The sequence below is a fragment of the Trachypithecus francoisi genome, unplaced genomic scaffold, assembly GCF_009764315.1.
Source record: "Trachypithecus francoisi isolate TF-2019V2 unplaced genomic scaffold, Tfra_2.0 Lachesis_group17, whole genome shotgun sequence".
Taxonomy (NCBI): domain Eukaryota; kingdom Metazoa; phylum Chordata; class Mammalia; order Primates; family Cercopithecidae; genus Trachypithecus; species Trachypithecus francoisi.
The window spans coordinates 35840148-35857358 of NW_022681462.1; the positions used below are offsets into that span (position 1 = coordinate 35840148).

Sequence of the window (17211 nt, forward strand, 5' to 3'; positions counted from 1 at the left end):
ATCTGATGGTTTTTATAAATGGGAGTTCCCCTGCACAAGGCCACGTAAGACATGCCTTTGCTTCTCCCTTGTCTTTAGCCATGATTGTGAGTCCTGTCCAGCCATGTGGAACTGAGTCCATTAAACCTTTCTTTTATAAATTACCCAGTCTCGGATGTCTTTATTAGCAGCGGCAGAACAGACTAATACAATGTTCATATTGTACAGTGGCTGTCTCCTATTAGAACAAACTTCAAGACTAAATTAGGACTCTGCTACATTTTATGAGCAAACTATATTTCCATTTAGATTGAAAGCCTTGAAGATGAAGGAAATATAGTGACTCAAATGTACAAGCTTATTGAACAATATCAGGTGCCCACACCTCCTGAAGACTTTGCCGTTTTTGCAACTATGAAGCCATCCATTGTTGCTGTTCGGAATGCCATTGATAAATCAGTGGGTGATAGAGAATCAAGCATTAAGCAATTTTGTGTGCATTTGGGAAGTGATCTTGAAGAATTAAACAACGAAGTGAATGAAGTAAAACTGCAAGCGCAGGTAAGTTAAATCATTATTTTGTAAAAATAATCTATGCAAAGTTTTACTATTACATTTGTTTATTAAAGTATAGTCAACAAAAATTGTATATATTTACAATATATAATGTGATATTTCGAGATACGTATACATTGTGAAAGTGTTAAGCTAATTAATGTGTCTGTCACCTCATATACATCATTTTTTGTGGTGAGAATAATTAAGACTACTCTTCAAACCATTTAAAGAACACATTTAACTGATGTAGCTTTCGTTTTTTGTAGTTTCATTCTAACCAATCAACAATGTGTTTGAGCTGCTACTTAAAAATTAATGTTTCAAAATCTCGCTTTAAGTAGTGAATGCATTTCAGACTATCACAAAGCATATATGTAATATTAAAATTGAATCTAGCCAATTAAATTCTAGTCCTAACTTGTATTTTTTATTTTGAAGAGTTTTAATGACTTGTTAGCACATTTTGCAGCTATTGTCACAATTTTAAAGTTTGCGTAATACCTGGGTGATGAAATCATTCATATAACAAACCCCCATGACACAATTTTAACTGTATAACAAACCTGCACATATATCCCCGAACTTAAAATAAAAGCTAAATAAAAAATAAAAATTAACTTTGCTAGTATATTAGAAATTTCCCATTTAGAAAGAGACAGAGTATACATTGATAATTGGTAGTGAAGAATATTTAGTTACCTTGTACCACTTTTACAATAGAAAAGATATAGGGTACACTGACTCAAAAGAATATAGTACAGACATTAAAGATTACGGTATACCTTTACATGTATTAACATGGAAATGTAAAAACAGCTCACATTGTGTGCTTCGTATTTGTCAACCAGTGTTCGAAGGACTTGGCATTGTTTTTACTTTTGTATCGAAGCACTTTTGTATTTTCTTACAGACAAAAGTGTACATAACTAATTACTGTACAACTCAATGGATTATCTGAAAATAAACACATCTATGTATCCACTACTCAGTTCAGTAAAGCATTATGATACCCTTAGTGTCCCCCCCTAATTACTAATCCTTTTGTTATGGGATCTTTGGGGTGTCATTTTTCTGGCTGGAAACCTCTGTGGCCAGTAGCACCTTTGCCTAAGTTCTTGTCCTATATCTAGGAAGAATGAGGTATGCAGACAAGTGGAGGGTGAACAAGATGAAGAGGAGCTTTATTCAGTAGAACAGCTCAGAGGAGATCCGCAGTGGGTAGCTCCTCTCTAGGCAGGTCATCCCATTGAGTGTTCAGCTCTCAGCAGAGAGGAGACCCTGGAATGGGTGGCTCCTCTCTGCAGGCAGGTTGTCCCATCATCTCTGCAGCTCTGAGCAGAGAGAAGGCCTGGACAGGATAGCTCCTGTCTGCAGCTGGTTGTCCCAGTGTATGCCCAGCTCGTAGCAGACAGGAGGCCCTGAAGTGGGTTGCTACTCTCTGCAGCTGGTAGCCCCGACATCTCTGCAGGTCTCTGAAGTTCTCAGCAGAGAGGGTAGCTCCCCTCTGCTGCTGGTTGTCCCATTGTCTGCTCAGCTCTGGCTGAGCCCAGGGCTTTTATGGACCTCAGAGAGGAGGAAGTGTACACTGATGGGCCCATGGGGGATAATAGGCAGGCTGGAAAAAGCATCACAAGTTCCTACTCTGGTCTGTGGGACTGGCAGCCCAGCCCCCAGCCTTCAGACCAACGTGGGGCCTCACCAGGGACCTACCCCCTTCCATCCAGGAATCTGTCTGCCTCCTGCTGCTGTTCATGGCAGCAGGGCTGGGCCCTGACTGCTCCGAGATCAGAGAAGATCGAAGAAGTGCCTGCTCCCACTGCCTGGCCTCTCTCCCTTCCAAGATCAGAGCAGGGAGAGACCAGGCAGTGGAAGCAGGCACTTCCAAGCCTGTGAGGGCAGAGGGGCCTTCCCATGTCCCCAAGAGCACAGGACTGCCTGAGTCTACAGCAACAGTTTGAGTGGGTACAGCTGCACCCGAGGAACTCTCACCCCAACTTGGAAGGGGCAAGGCTCCCACTTGTCCCTAATTCCCACTGGCTCCATGGAGTGTGCAGCCCCAGCCATGCCTCCCTCCTGCAGCAGGCGTGTTGGCAGTGGCAGGCCATCTGGAGCAGGAATGCTATAAATTTCCTATTTTTGAACTTCTATTAATTAGAGCCACACAGTGTGCCCTTTATTTTATTTTGGTATGTTCCTAAGGTTTATCCATATTGCTATTTGTGGATGTAGTTTATTCATCTTTGTTGCTATGTAGTATTTTCTTGTATTTTACAATGATTCATTTCATGGGTGATGGAAATTGGGATTATTTACCATTTTGGGCAATGATGAGTAATAGTCCTAGAAATATTCTTATGTATGTTTTCATGTTTTAACTCATTTAAATCTCAAAACACTTTAGGGTTTTATTAGTCACATTTTACAGAAAAGGAAAATAGGGTACAGGGTTAAGTAATTTGCTCAGTGTCACACAGTTACTAAATGGAGGAATTTGGATTCAAGCTTAAGCAGTCTACTGTCAATGGTTAATAGTCTGCTATTAATTGCTGTACCATATACTGTATTCTATACACAGCATACTGTTAAAAAGTATGAATATTTATGTATGCATAGATCATTAGAGAAAGCAAAAGTGCCAGCACATGCTTGATGTATAATCATGCATTTTTTATTTCTTAAAAAACTTTTATTTTGGGTTCAGGGATACATGTGTAGGTTTGTTATATAGGTAAACTCATGTCTCAGAGATTTGCTGCATAGGTTATTTTGTCACCCAGGTACCAGGCCTAGTACCCAATAGATATTTTTTTCTGATCCTCTCCCTCCTCCCAACCTCCACCCTCAGGTAGGCTCCAGTGTCTGTTGTTCCTCTCTTTGCGTCCATGTGTTCTCATCATTTAACTTTCACTTATAAGTGAGAACATACAATACTTGGTTTTCTATTCCTGCATTAGTTTGCTATGAATAATGGCCTCCAGTTCCATCTGTATTCCTGCAAAGGATATAGTCTTGTTCTTTTTTATGGCTTCATAGTGTTCCATGGTGTATATGTACCAGATTTTTTTTATCCAATCTGATAGTGATTGGCATTTAGATTGATTGCATGTCTTTGCTATTGTGGATAGTGCTGCAATGAATATCTGCATGCAAATCATGCATTTTAAATAGCATGATGCACATACACAAAATGAAAGCATGGGCTCATTCTAACTAGTGCTTTTTCTGTAGAAGGTTTGAAGTTAATTCTCTTGGGCAAAGGACTGTAACTTCATCATTTCCATAAATGATACTCTCTTGCTATCAAGACCCTCCTGCTGTTGTGGGGAATTTGGGAGAAAACCTAAATGTGACCATTAATAATAATTTCTTTCAGTTTGAAATGTCTGTTCCATTCTACCTGGGTCACTTTTGAATAGATTTTAATTCAACTGAAAATCTAAACTTCCTATTGGACCACCTATGCCACCATCCCGTCCTACCTATTGCCCCATAAAGGGAAGCTTGCATTCCCTCATGGTGAATAGATGGGAGGGGCAGGTCATCTGTTCTTCATGCTACCTTCTGGGCCATAGCAGCTTCCAGTGCAGTTTTGCTGGGCTGCACCTGGTTGTCCCAGTTGCTGTTAACTAAGGGTCTTTCCTGGTTCTTTAGGCACCATGCTAGCCCCTATGCTGCAATCCATCATTGCTTCCATAACCTACAGTCCCAAGTAATCTGTAGCTTTCTCATCCTGGCCTCAGACATCTTCTGGTCCACCAGTTCTCACAACAGTTCCCACTACCAGAATCAAGACACATGAGAACTTCAGGATTCCCTGTATATCATACCAAGTCACAAGACACCAGAATGTCAATAGAAGCCCCTTCTTCCTGGACACATCCCTTGGCTTTTACTAATCTAGAGCATGTTGCCAATTTGAATGCATGGCCATGCTGACTAAGACATGGACTAAGTAGCCTCCCTGAGCTATAGCTATAATGGTTCTCAAATTCCTTCAGTTTTCTCAGATTATCCTAAACCTAGTTACATGCTTCTGCTTTGCTCCTGAACTATTCCATTCCCATTCACTGGGGTTTCAATCCTAACAGGACAGGCATAAAACATATGTCTTACCATTTATGTTTTTCATTTTCTCTCTTCTATCATCTTAGAATACAAAGGCCTTTCCATTCCTTTATTGTATAGTGGAAATTTACCTTATATCATATCCCCTTCCTTCTCTTCCCTGTTGCATTCACCTCTCCTTATCTGAGGTCACGTTGGTTGAAGAAGGGTAGGAAATGAAAGCAGATGAGGAAGAATATATTAGGTAATGTTTTAAAACAATTTTATCTCCATGGCACTTTATACAAATGTGTACCTTTTATAATGTCTATGCATTGGCTTAAAATTCAGGAAAGCAACAATTTTAAACATCATTTCTAAAAATCAAAAAGAAAAGAGAATTAAAGGAATCTTTTTAAAAATGTTTATTAATTCATTTAATTTAATTAGTCTTTATCAAAAAGCAGGAATGGCTAACCAAAAACTGTCTTAAATTTACAGGATCCGCAGATTCTAGATATCTCTGCCGACCAAGACAAAATAAGGCTCATATTGAATAATCTGCAATCTGTTCTGGCTGATCTTCAGAAACGTGCATTTCAGTATAAGTCCTATCAGAAGAAATTTAAGGTAATGACAGTTTTACACTATCTGTCTTAGAAATGTGTGTATAGAAATGGCATATATGCACAAGGACTTCAATAATGTAACTGTAAACATTCAATATTTGGACAACTATGTGCTAGTCAGCGTGTTACAAATAGTCTCAAATACAAAATATGATATGTTCCCTGCCTTTGAAGTGTTTAAAGACTAATACACATGAGATACCAAATATCTTTCTTATTAAAATAATTGTGAATTATGCAAAACTTTCAGACAAGAAACTGTACTTTCTATGTTAAAATGTAAGTGGATTTTTAAATGTGGTCAATTAAAACCACACTATCCTTTCTTAAGTAACATTCAGGCTTCCTTTACATTCATATGTATGTTATGATTCCATTAATATTGCCTGATTTACACTGGTTTTATGTGCCAATTTGATAAAAATGACATCCCCAGCTAAGCCAGGGATAAATGGTTGTAAAAGGGTAGATTTGAGGACCAGGAGCAGTGGCTTCTGCCTGTAATCCCAGCACTTTGGGAGGCCGAGGTGGTTGGATCACTTAAGCTCAGGAATTCGAGACCAGCCTGACCAACATAGTGAAACCACATCTCTACTAAAAATACAAAAATTACCCAGGCATGGTGTCACACACCTGTAGTCCCAGGTACTTGGGAGGCTAAACGGGGGGGATCACTTGAGCCCAGGAGGCGAAGGTTGCAGTGAGCCAAGATCGTGACACTACATTCCAGCCTGGGTGACAGAGTGAGACCCTGTTTCAAAAAATAAAAAAATAGAAATAAAAAAAGGTATATTTGAAAGGCTAAAAGAAGTCTCTCAAAAAACATGAAGAGAAAGGGTCAAGAGATGCAGGTGCTTTCAATAGCTTTTAGAGAGACCAACAACAAGAAAACAGAATAGAAAAGAAAATATTCCTATTGGACAAAACCAGGAAGCCCCTAGCGATAAGGAAGATGCCATTGGTCTCCCCAAAAATATTGGAGGAACATGCTTGAACCTCACGGGAATGCACCTGTCTTTGCAGAGCCCCAGATGGATGATCAGAAAGTGATCTGACATGCTGTCTACTCCAGGGTCCAGGGATTGGTAGAGAAGTCTGAAAATTATGAACTTGATACCAGCCAATAAGGCTGGTGATACTTGAGGCAGATTTTTGTGAAGGAACTAAAGTTCAAAGTTGTTCCCAGTTAACTGACCTACAAGACAGGAAGGTATGTAGTAAGGAGCAAGGTATGGAGGAAATACTACTTGATAAAAAGCTACAACTTGGCCGAGCACGGTGGCTCACACCTGTAATCCCAGCACTTTGGGAGGCCAAGCCTGGCAAATCACAAGGTCAGGAGTTCGAGACCAGCCTGGCCAACATGATGAAACCCCATCTCTACTAAAAATGCAAAAAATTAGCTAGGCGTGGTGGCAGATGCCTGTAATCCCAGCTACTTGGGAGACTGAGGCAGGAGAATCACTTGAACCCAGGAGGCGGAGGTTGCAGTGAGCCGAGATTACACCACTGCACTCCAACCTGGGTGACAGTGTGAGCAAGGCTCCATTTCAAAGAAAAAAAAGCTACAACTCACATGTGAGCACTCCTTGAGTAAGAAAGAATATCATTGGTCCTGTCAGCAAGACAGCAGAGTATGAAGCCCCAGCCCCTCCTTTTTCCCTTGGACACACTGACTCAACAACCCCTGAACCAACTTATTTTGTCAGAAATACAAAAGCAAGTTGAGAGTCTCTTGCACCCTGGGCAAGTATAAAATCAGCTGATTGAAGCAGCAGAATAATTTGTAACACCCTTTCACTGTGATTCCTGCCCCCAGCACAGTGCTACACAGTTAGGAGGAAGTTCTCAGCTTCTCCCTGCTGAGGGAGGGAAAGATAGACTGGATGGAATATACGGCATTCTGACACTTTAGGAGTCTGCCTGAGAGACTGGTTTCTCTCTTGCCTGAATTTGATTATGGACAGGAAAGGCCCCAGGTTGGAACCACTGAGAACAAAAGCAACAGTTTCGACCAGTTTGCACTCACTAGCCATTAACACCCCTCCCCCGACCCCTGACTCAGTGCAGAGTAAGCAAGCAAGAATTCCCAAATCTCAGCTTCTACCTGGACAGGGAAAGATTTGAAGTGGCTGCCCATTATCAGGGGACTGCTCAAGGGACAAACTTCTATATCACCTGTCTTGGAGTAGTGACAGGCTCCAGCATATTCTAGGTATCTTATGTGTAGAAAACCCTGAAACTCCAGGGGGAAAAAATTAAAACTAATAAATAAACTTAGTAAAGTTGCAGAATACAAAATCAACTTACATGAATTAGTTGCATTTTATACTAACAACACACAATCCAAAAGATAAAGAAAACAATTTGCAGTAGCATAAAAAGTAGCATGCCATTTACAACAGAATCAAAAATAATAATAATAAAGTAGAAACAAACTTAACCTAGGAGGTGAAAGACTCACACACTGAAAACTAAAAAACTGTGATGAAAGAAATGAAATAATACACAAATAAATCAAAAGATATCCCATGTTCATTGATTAGACCACTTAATATTGTTAAAATACCTGTACTACCCAAAGTGACCTATACATTCAATGCAATCTTTATCAAATTCCCAATGACATTTTTAAAGAAATATTGAAAACAAATTCTAAAATTTATAGGGAACCACAGAGGACCTTGAGTACCCAATGCAATCTTGAGAAACAAGAAAAAAGCTAGAGGCTTCACACTTCCTAATCTAAAAACATATTACAAAGCTATAGTAATTAAAATAGTGTGGTACTAGCATACATTCAGACATATAGACCAATGAAACAGAATGGAAAGCCCCAAAATAAATCAACAAATATGATCAACTCATCTTTGGCAAAGGCGCCAAAAATTCACAACAGGGAAAGGATAGTCTCTTCAACAAATGGTGTTAAGGAACTGGATATTCACGTGCAAAAGAATGAAGCCAAACCCTTACACAAAAATCAATTCAAAACAAATGGGTTAAAGACTTAAAAGACCTAAAACTATAAAATTCCTAGAGGAAAATGTAGGATAAATCTTCATGACATTGGCCTTGGCTATGATTTCTTGGATGTGACACCAAAAACCAATGCAACAAAAACAGAAATAGACAAGTGGAACTACATCAAACTAAACAGCTTCTGCAAAGCAAAGGGAACAATCAACAGAGTAAAAAGGCAACATACAGAATGAGGGGAAAACTGTGTAAATTATATACTTGATAAGAGGTTATTATCTAAACTCCTTATATATAAGGAACTCCTACAACACAATAGCCAAAATAAATAAATAAATAAATAAATAAACAGTTTTTAAAATGGACAAAGGACTTGAATGAACATTTCTCTAAAGAAGACGTACAAATGGTCAACAGGCATGTGAAAAGACACCCAACATCAGTAATCATCAGGGAAATTAAAATCAAACCACAAGAAGGTATCACCTCACATCTGTTAGAATGGCCATTACAAAAATAAAATGAATGATAAATATTGGCAAGGATGTGTGGAAATTGGAATCCTTTACACTGTAGATGAGAATGTAGAATGGTGCGAACACTATGGAAAACAGCATGGTGGTTCCTCAAAAATTAAAAAAATTAAAAATGACCCAATGATCCCATTTATGAGCATATATCCCAAATAATTGAATCAGGCTCTTAAAGATATATTTGTACTCCCATGTTCATTGCAGCATTGTTCTCAATAGCCAAGATATGGAAACAACTTAAAATGTCCATCAGCAGATGAATGGATAAAGAAAATGTGGTATCTACATAACATAGAATTTTACTCAGCCTCACAGAAGAAGAAAATCCTGCTATGCCACAGCATGGATGAACCTAGAGGACATTATGCTTAGTGAAATAAGCCAGCTACAAAAGGACAAATCCTGCATGATCTCATTTATATGAGATATCTAAAGTAGTCAAACTCATATATGCAGAAAGTGGAACGGTGGTTTCCAGAGGCTAGGAGGAGGGGGAAATGAGGAGTTGTTCTAGATGTATAAAGTTTCAGTTATGCAACATGAAAAACTATTAGAAAAAGTACATTAAATAACATTGTTAACGTTGTAGTTAGCATTACTGTACTTTACACTTAAAAATTTATTAAAAGAATAGATCTCATTAATGTGGTTTTGACCACAATAAAAAGAAAAGTTAAAAAATTAATTTTTAAAAATCACAGAGCCTGAAATGAAAGTGTGTCTTCCTCCTTCCATCTTCCCTGTCTATGACTTCGTGACTGATTCCTTCCTGATTGCCTCTGATCTAGCCTTCCTTCTGTGGCTTTCAATTATTTGGAGAATAGGCGTGAAAGCCTAACTAATCTAGGTTGCAGGAAATCATTTGCAACTCTTAATGGAAGACAAGACTAAATTCCTAATGTCAAAGTCCAAGAATTTCTGTGTAACCAACTAACTCCCTGAAAGTTTCCCCAGCGTTGAGCCAAGGCAATCTTAAAACACTTCTCATGAAAATACCTTCTTCAGATTTTCTTACACCCTTCCTCTCCATGGGGTTCATATAAAGTCCGTGTTTAGAAAAGAGTCAGAAACCATGCTGTCCTCTCCATCTTAAACTTCACCATCTTCCCCACCAGCTACCGCAAAGTCATCATCTTCTTCTGCCATTTAAGTACAGAAGCCCAATATAAATCAGTGCCTCTAAAGACTCATCTGCTTTCCCTAGAAGGCCTAACATATATGTGCATGTATAATCCAACTCAAAGAAGAATGCCTGTGTTACTCTTATAATATTTATGTCTTTGGAGAATATTTAAGTTCTAAGGAAATACCAGGAGTTATATTTTGTTACTGTAATGGAAATTCTAATATATGTGGGGTTTTGTGAAGTTTTCTTTTTTTCTTCATTTGTTTCTAGTGCTCCTTTTCTTAATCCGTTTAGGATGCACATTCTGCCAAGCAATCACTGTACCAAAAATTACTAATAGGAGAATAGCATATGCTCATTATATCTGAAAACTAAATTGCGCATTTTGTGTACTACATTTTTAAAGGTAGAAGTGTCCAAGTTTGAAGCTTTGGAAGAAGTCAGTGCTGAACTGAAGCTCAAACAATTGCTCTGGGATTCTTTCTCTGAATGGGATAAACTCCAACAAGAGTGGTTAAAGGTAGGGAAAAAAAGCCTTCAGTTCTTAAATTACTGTTGTATGAATTAATCTTAAAATTCTAATAATTTGAATTATAACTTTTAACAATCTGGTGCTTTTCTTAATGTCAGTAAAATATGCAATGGTATCATTTTCTGAGAATTTTTATAAGCTTTCCAGCGAAAAGCACAAAGGTCCTTATGTCACTGTATGCTACAGAGAAGAAAGTATTCTTGTAAGCCAGGCTACTCAGGTCCTGCATATTAGAAGGCTACATAACGGAAGCATCAATGGACAATGCTATGTGATATTTAATCACTTTGTGGTTTCTTTTTTTTTTTTTTTTTTTTTTTGAGACGGAGTCTTGCTCTGTCGCCCAGGCTGGAGTGCAGTGGCGCGATCTCGGCTCACTGCAAGCTCCGCCTCCCGGGTTTACGCCATTCTCCTGCCTCAGCCTCCCGAGTAGCTGGGACTACAGGCGCCCGCCATCTCGCCCGGCTAGTTTTTTGTATTTTTTAGTAGAGACGGGGTTTCACCGTGTAGACCAGGATGGTCTCGATCTCCTGACCTCGTGATCCACCCGTCTCGGCCTCCCAAAGTGCTGGGATTACAGGCTTGAGCCACCGCGCCCGGCCAACTTTGTGGTTTCTAAACACAATGTTGTCATCATACACTTCAGTGTTCTTGAGGATTGTAGGATTTTATTTGTGATCTACACACTTTAGGTTTCTACTTTTGTTGGCCTTTGAAAAAGGAAGCCATTTTGTTCACTGTAATAGGATAGCGTGATAAAATCTGGGATCTTCCTTTAAGAGCTCAATAGTAAACTTTTTAAATTAAGGAGCCAAATATCAACAGCCATCAGAGAGTTTTGTTTCTAGGATCTGCCCTATATTCAATCCTTAACAAGGGTCAACTCTCTATAAGGCAAAATAGATGGCCACCTATACTTTCAAGTGTGGTATGGACATGTTAGAAATACTGTCAACCTCACAAATATTGTGTTACACTTCTTATTCATCCTACCCGTGCTGATGCCTATAATTAGAAGACACATGCCTTGGTTAAAAAACAGTAGCATAGGAAATATGTTCCAGGTAATGTAATGTTCTAGGTGCTGGGAGTACTAGTGGAGAATAAGAAGAACAAAGTTCAAACATAGAACTTACCTTTGGTGGAGAAAATAGAAAATAAAAAACAAATATATGCTATAACACCAGTTATAACTCCTTTAACTCATTTATCACTTATCTCAGAAGTAAAAAAATATTCTTGAGAAGACGCAGCTTAAAAAGAATTTTCTGATTACCACCATGGATTAGAGCAGTGGCTTCCAACATAGGATGCATTCACCCTAGGAAATGCACAAGAAAACCCATTAGGGAGCAGAAGGAAAATGATGGATTTAGAATAAAAGAAAAATGAAGGTTTACAAATTTTCTACTGCCATCAGTATATATATGTGTCTATCTGACATGTCAATATATGTGTATACTTATATGTTTACATAACTGAGAAAAACAATTATAGATCTATATATAAGTATGTAGATCTATAATTTTATGAATAATTTATGAATTTAAAGTATTTATGTTAAACAGGTATATAATCAAATAATAGAAGACTACTAGGTGAGAAATTTCTGGTTAGCAAGAGTAAAAAAATAGCTATTTGTCTCCTTCGAGGAGTTTATGCATATTGACCCTCAGAAATAAATTAAGGAGATTGCAATACTACGTTTGATGATGTAGGAGGCAAGAACATGAAAGGAATAAACGGGTGATGCTGGATATATAATATTATTAGCAATTTAATAAGTAAAGCCATTTCCAAAAGCATAGTGTAGATTTGGATTAACTTTTGAAAGTTTTTTTAGTATTTCAAACTTGACTTTTACTTTATGTTTTAACTTGTTTTGCTTTGTTTTTAAATTTTTCATAGTCGAAATTTGATTGCCTGGATCCAGAAGTCCTAAATAGTCAAGTTTCTAAATATGCTAAATTTGTGACTCAACTGGAAAAAGGCTTGCCACCCAACAGTGTAGTGCCCCAACTCAAATACAAGGTGGAAAAAATGAAAGCGAAGGTAAGGTTGGTAGAAGTTATTTCAAAAACTGTAGGCCAATTGGTTATTAATTGATACTAATGAGACCAATATCAGGAATTATTCCCTGATTAAGTTAGTCAGCTTTGCAGACAGAAAAAACAATAGTCAAAATTCGTTTTTTTGTAGTGGCACGGACTGCATCCTGTCTTCATTTGGCCAAGGACAGTTGAATACTGTGGTTAGGAGGGGCGTTCAGAGTGTTTCCCAAGTGGTAACGGAAATGGTGCAGGAATAGGTTGTAGTTATGCTAAGATACTGATATGCTCAAACCCTTAGGGAGCCAGATGAGGCTGGGGTAGACTTGTCCAGTTGGCCTTGTCCATTTGCATCAGTGCACCACACAACTATGCCATTTTCCAGATGTGCTATGATGTGAAGAAAGTTGGGAAGCCAGGCTGCAGGTGTACAGGGCTGAATCTTTGAAACAATCTCAGCTAAGCCAGTGCTTAAAATGGTTAAGAAACAGGATATGATTTTAGTTTTTTAAACAATTTTAGGGTGTTTTGTTGTTGTTGTTGTTTTGTTTGTTTGTTTGTTTTTTGTTCACTCTTATTGCCCAGACTGGAGTGCAGTGGCGCAATCTCAGCTCACTGCAATCTTGGCCTCCTGGGTTCAAGCGATTCTCCTGCCCCAGCCTCCCAAGTAGCTGGGATTATAGGCACCTGCCACCCACCACGCTGGGCTAATTTTTTGTGTTTTCTCAGTACAATCGGGGTTTCACTATGTTGGTCAGGCTGGTCTTGAAATCCTGACCTCATGTGATCTACCTGCCTCAGCCTCCCAAAGTGCTGGGATTACAGATGTGAGCCACTGTGCCTGGACAATTTTAGGGTTTTTTTTTTTTTTTTAAGATGAAATAAAGAACTAAAAAAAAAAAATGTGGAGAAGAAAAGTAAGCAAAGCTTCAGACACAATGAAAAGACAATTTTCCAGCTTGAAAAGAGTGTTATTTGCATAATATTTTCCCCTTTAGCTTACAGTATCTAGTCAAAACACTTTCCCAAGTTGTTTAAGTCAGCTTCTTTCTTCTTTATTGCCTTTAGTGTGATTATATCATACAATTGTAAACAAATTTATTTGTTACAGTCTGCATTCCATCTTGGGTTCCCTCGAAATCCTGGTTTATATTCTTTTAAACTTGAATACAGTAGAGGTTACTTTTTGTGGCATACAGTTCTCTGGGTTTTTACAAATGGGTAATGTATCCAATACAATAGTACCATACAGAACAATTTCATTACCCTAAAAATTTGCTTGTGTTGTCCCTTTGTAGTCAGCCTTTCCCTCTATCACAATTCTGCACAACCGCTGATCTGTTTTCTGTCTCTATAGTTTTGCCTTTTACAGAATATTATATAAATGGAATAATACAACATGCAGCCTTGTGGGTCTGGATTCATTCACTCAGCAAAATGCATTTAAGATTCCTCTATGTAGTTGTACCCAAAATATATAACATACTCTTACAAATAAAAAGACAAATAACCCTTTAAAATGGGCAAAAGATTTGAATACACACTTCCCCAAAGAAGACACATGAAAAGATGCTGAACACCATTAGTTATTAGGGAAATGCAAAACAAAGCCACAATGAGGTAGCACTTTACACACACTAGGATGGCTATGATCAAAGAGACAGATGGTATAGGAATAAGTATTATTATAGGGAATATGCAGAAGTTAGAACTTCCGCATGTTGCTGGTAGGATTGTAAGGTGGTACAGCCACTTTGGAAACTAATCTGGCAGTTTGTTCAAGATGTTAAATATACACCTACCATATTACCAAGTGATTCTGCTCCTAGATATATGGACAAGATAATTGAAAACGTGTGTTCACACAGAAGCTTTGATACAAATGTTCATAGCAGCATTGTTCATAGTAGCCAAAAGTGGGGAAACAAACAAATTTCCGTCAATTAATAAATTGGAGAAATAAAATGTGGCATATCTATATGAAGGAATTTTATTCAGTAGTAAAATGAAATTAAGTAGTATGTGCAACAGAATAGATGAACCTTAAAAACATAATGCTAGGTTGGGTGCGGTGACTCAAGCCTGTAATCCCAATACTTTGAGAGGCCAAGGAGGGAGGATCACTTGAGCCCAGGAGTTCGAGACCAGTCTGTACAACATAGTGGGATCTCATGTCTGCAAAAAATAAGATTAAAAATTTAAAAACATGATGCAAAGTAAGAGAAGCCAGTCACAAAAAAGGGCCAGATAGCATGTCATTTATATGAAATATCCAGAATAAAGAAATCTATAATGAGAAAGTGAACTCATGTTACCAGGCACTGTGGGGAGGAAGAAGTGGAGTGACTACTAATGGGACCTAATGAGTATGGGGTTTCATTTTGGGGTGATGACATGTTCTAAAATTAGATAGAGGTGATGGTAGCATAATTCTGTGAATTATAATTTTTTAAGAGAAAAAATATTCTTCCATGTTGTCATGTGAAGCAATAGTTCATTTCTCTCTTTTTCTCTTTCTTTCTTTCTTTCTATGAGACAGGATCTCACTGTGTTGCTCAGGTTGGTCTTGAATTCCTGGGCTCAAGCATGAATCTTCCCGCTTCAGCTCCCCCAAAGTGCTGGAATCACAGGCCTGAGCCACCGTGCCCAGCCAGTTCATTTATTTTTATTTTCTAGTATTCTGTTATGTAGATGTACCATAGTTCCTTTATCCATTCACTTGGTGAAAGATATCTGAGTTCCGTCTCATTTTGTAGTGATTTTTAATGAAGCTGCTATAAACTTTCATGTACAGCTTTTTGTTTTGTGTAGACATGAGTTTTCTATTAACTCAGGTAAATAACTAGAATTAGGATTATTAGGTTGTATAGTAAGTGTATGTTTAACTTTATAAGAAGTTGCCAAAATGTGTTCCAAGCAAACGTAACATTTTGGCTTTTCACTAGCAATTTATGAGAATTCCAGTTTCTCCTAATCATCACTAGCCCTTGTTATTATGAGGGACCTTTCTGTTTTGTTTTGTTCTTTGATTTCAATCATTCTAAACAATGGATGGAAGCGTCTTAAAATGGTCATAATTGGCCAGGCACGGTGGCTCACGCCTGTAATCCCAGCACTTTGGGAGGCCGAGGAGGGTGGATGACAAGGTCAAGAGATCAAGACCATCCTGGCCAACATGGTGAAACCCCGTCTCTACTAAAAATGCAAAGGTTAGCTGGGCGTGATGGTGTGTCCCTGTAGTCCTGGCTACTCCGGAGGCTGAGGCGGGAGAATAGCTTGAACCTGGGAGGTGGAGGTTTCAGTGAGCCGAGATCATGCCACTGCACTCCAGCATGGGTCATAGAGCGAGACTTAGTCTCAAAGCCCATCAGACTAACAGCGGATCTCTTGGCAGAAACCCTACAAGCCAGAAGAGAGTGGGGGCCAATATTCAACATTCTTAAAAAAAATTTTCAACCCAGAATTGCATATCCAGGGAAACCAAGCTTCATAATTGAAGGAGTAATAAAATCCTTTACAGACAAGCAAATGCTGAGAGATTTTGTCACCACCAGGCCTGCCATACAAGAGCTCCTGAAGGAAGCACTGAACATGGAAAGAAGCAACTGGTACCAGCCACTGCAAAAACATGCCAAATTGTAAAGACCAGTGATGCTATGAAGAAAATGCATCAGTTCCTGGGGAAAATAACCAACCAACATCATAATGACAGGATCAAATTCACACATAACAATATTAACCTTAAATGTAAATGGGCTAAATTTCCCAGTTAAAAGACACACACTGGCAAATTGGATAAAGAGTCAAGACATGTCAGTATGCTGCATTCAGGAGACCCATCTCACGTGCAGAGACACACATAGGCTCAAAATAAAGGGATGCAGGAAGATCTACCAAGCAAATGGAAAACAAAAAAAAGCAGGGGTTGCATCCCAGTCTGTGATAAAACAGACTTTAAACCAACAAAGATCAAAAGAGACAAAGAAGGCTATTACATAATGGTAAACGGATCAATTTAACAAGAAGACCTAACTATCATAAATATATATGTACCCAATACAGGAGCACCCAGATTCATAAAGCAAGTCCTTAGAGACCTACAAAGAGACTTAGACTCCGACACAATAATAATGGGAGATTTAACACCCCACTGTCAATATTAGACAGATCAACAAGACAGAAGGTTAACAAGGATATCCACGACCTGAACTCAGCTCTGCACCAAGTGGACCTAGTAGACTTCTACAGAACTCTCCACCCCGAATCAACAGAATATACATTTTTCTCAGCACCACATCGCACTTCTTCTAAAATTGACCACATAATTGAAAGTAAAGCACTCCTCAGCAATTGTAAAAGAGCAGAAATCACAACAAACTGTCTCTCAGACTACAGTGCAATCAAATTAGAACTCAGGATTAAGAAACTCACTCGAAATTGCACAACTACATGGAAACTGAACAACCTGCTCCTGAATGACTGTTGGGTACAAAACAAAATGAAGGCAGAAATAAAGATGTTCTTTGAAACCAATGAGAACAAAGATACAACATACCAGAATCTCTGGGACACATTTAAAGCAGTGTGTAGAAGGAAATTTATAGCACTAAATGCCCACAAGAGAAAGCTGGAAAGATCTAAAATTGACACCCTAACATCACAGTTACAAGAACTTGAGAAGCAAGAGCAAACACATTCAAAAGCTAGCAGAAGGCAAGAAATAGCTAAGATCAGAGCAGAACTGAAGGAGATAGAGACACAAAAAACCCTCCCAAAAATCAAT

General features: G+C 38.5%; 1 protein-coding gene across 1 annotated transcript in view; it reads left to right on the forward strand.

Annotated features, from left to right (window-relative positions):
- The window catches only part of DNAH6 (dynein axonemal heavy chain 6), a 353105-nt gene that overhangs the window by 89140 nt on the left and 246754 nt on the right, over positions 1 to 17211 (forward strand). Inside the window, exons 15-18 of the mRNA XM_033175267.1 lie at positions 289 to 540; positions 5083 to 5211; positions 10255 to 10368; positions 12289 to 12432. Coding sequence (XP_033031158.1) covers positions 289 to 540; positions 5083 to 5211; positions 10255 to 10368; positions 12289 to 12432 — 639 coding nt within the window. The remainder of the gene's footprint in view (positions 1 to 288; positions 541 to 5082; positions 5212 to 10254; positions 10369 to 12288; positions 12433 to 17211) is intronic.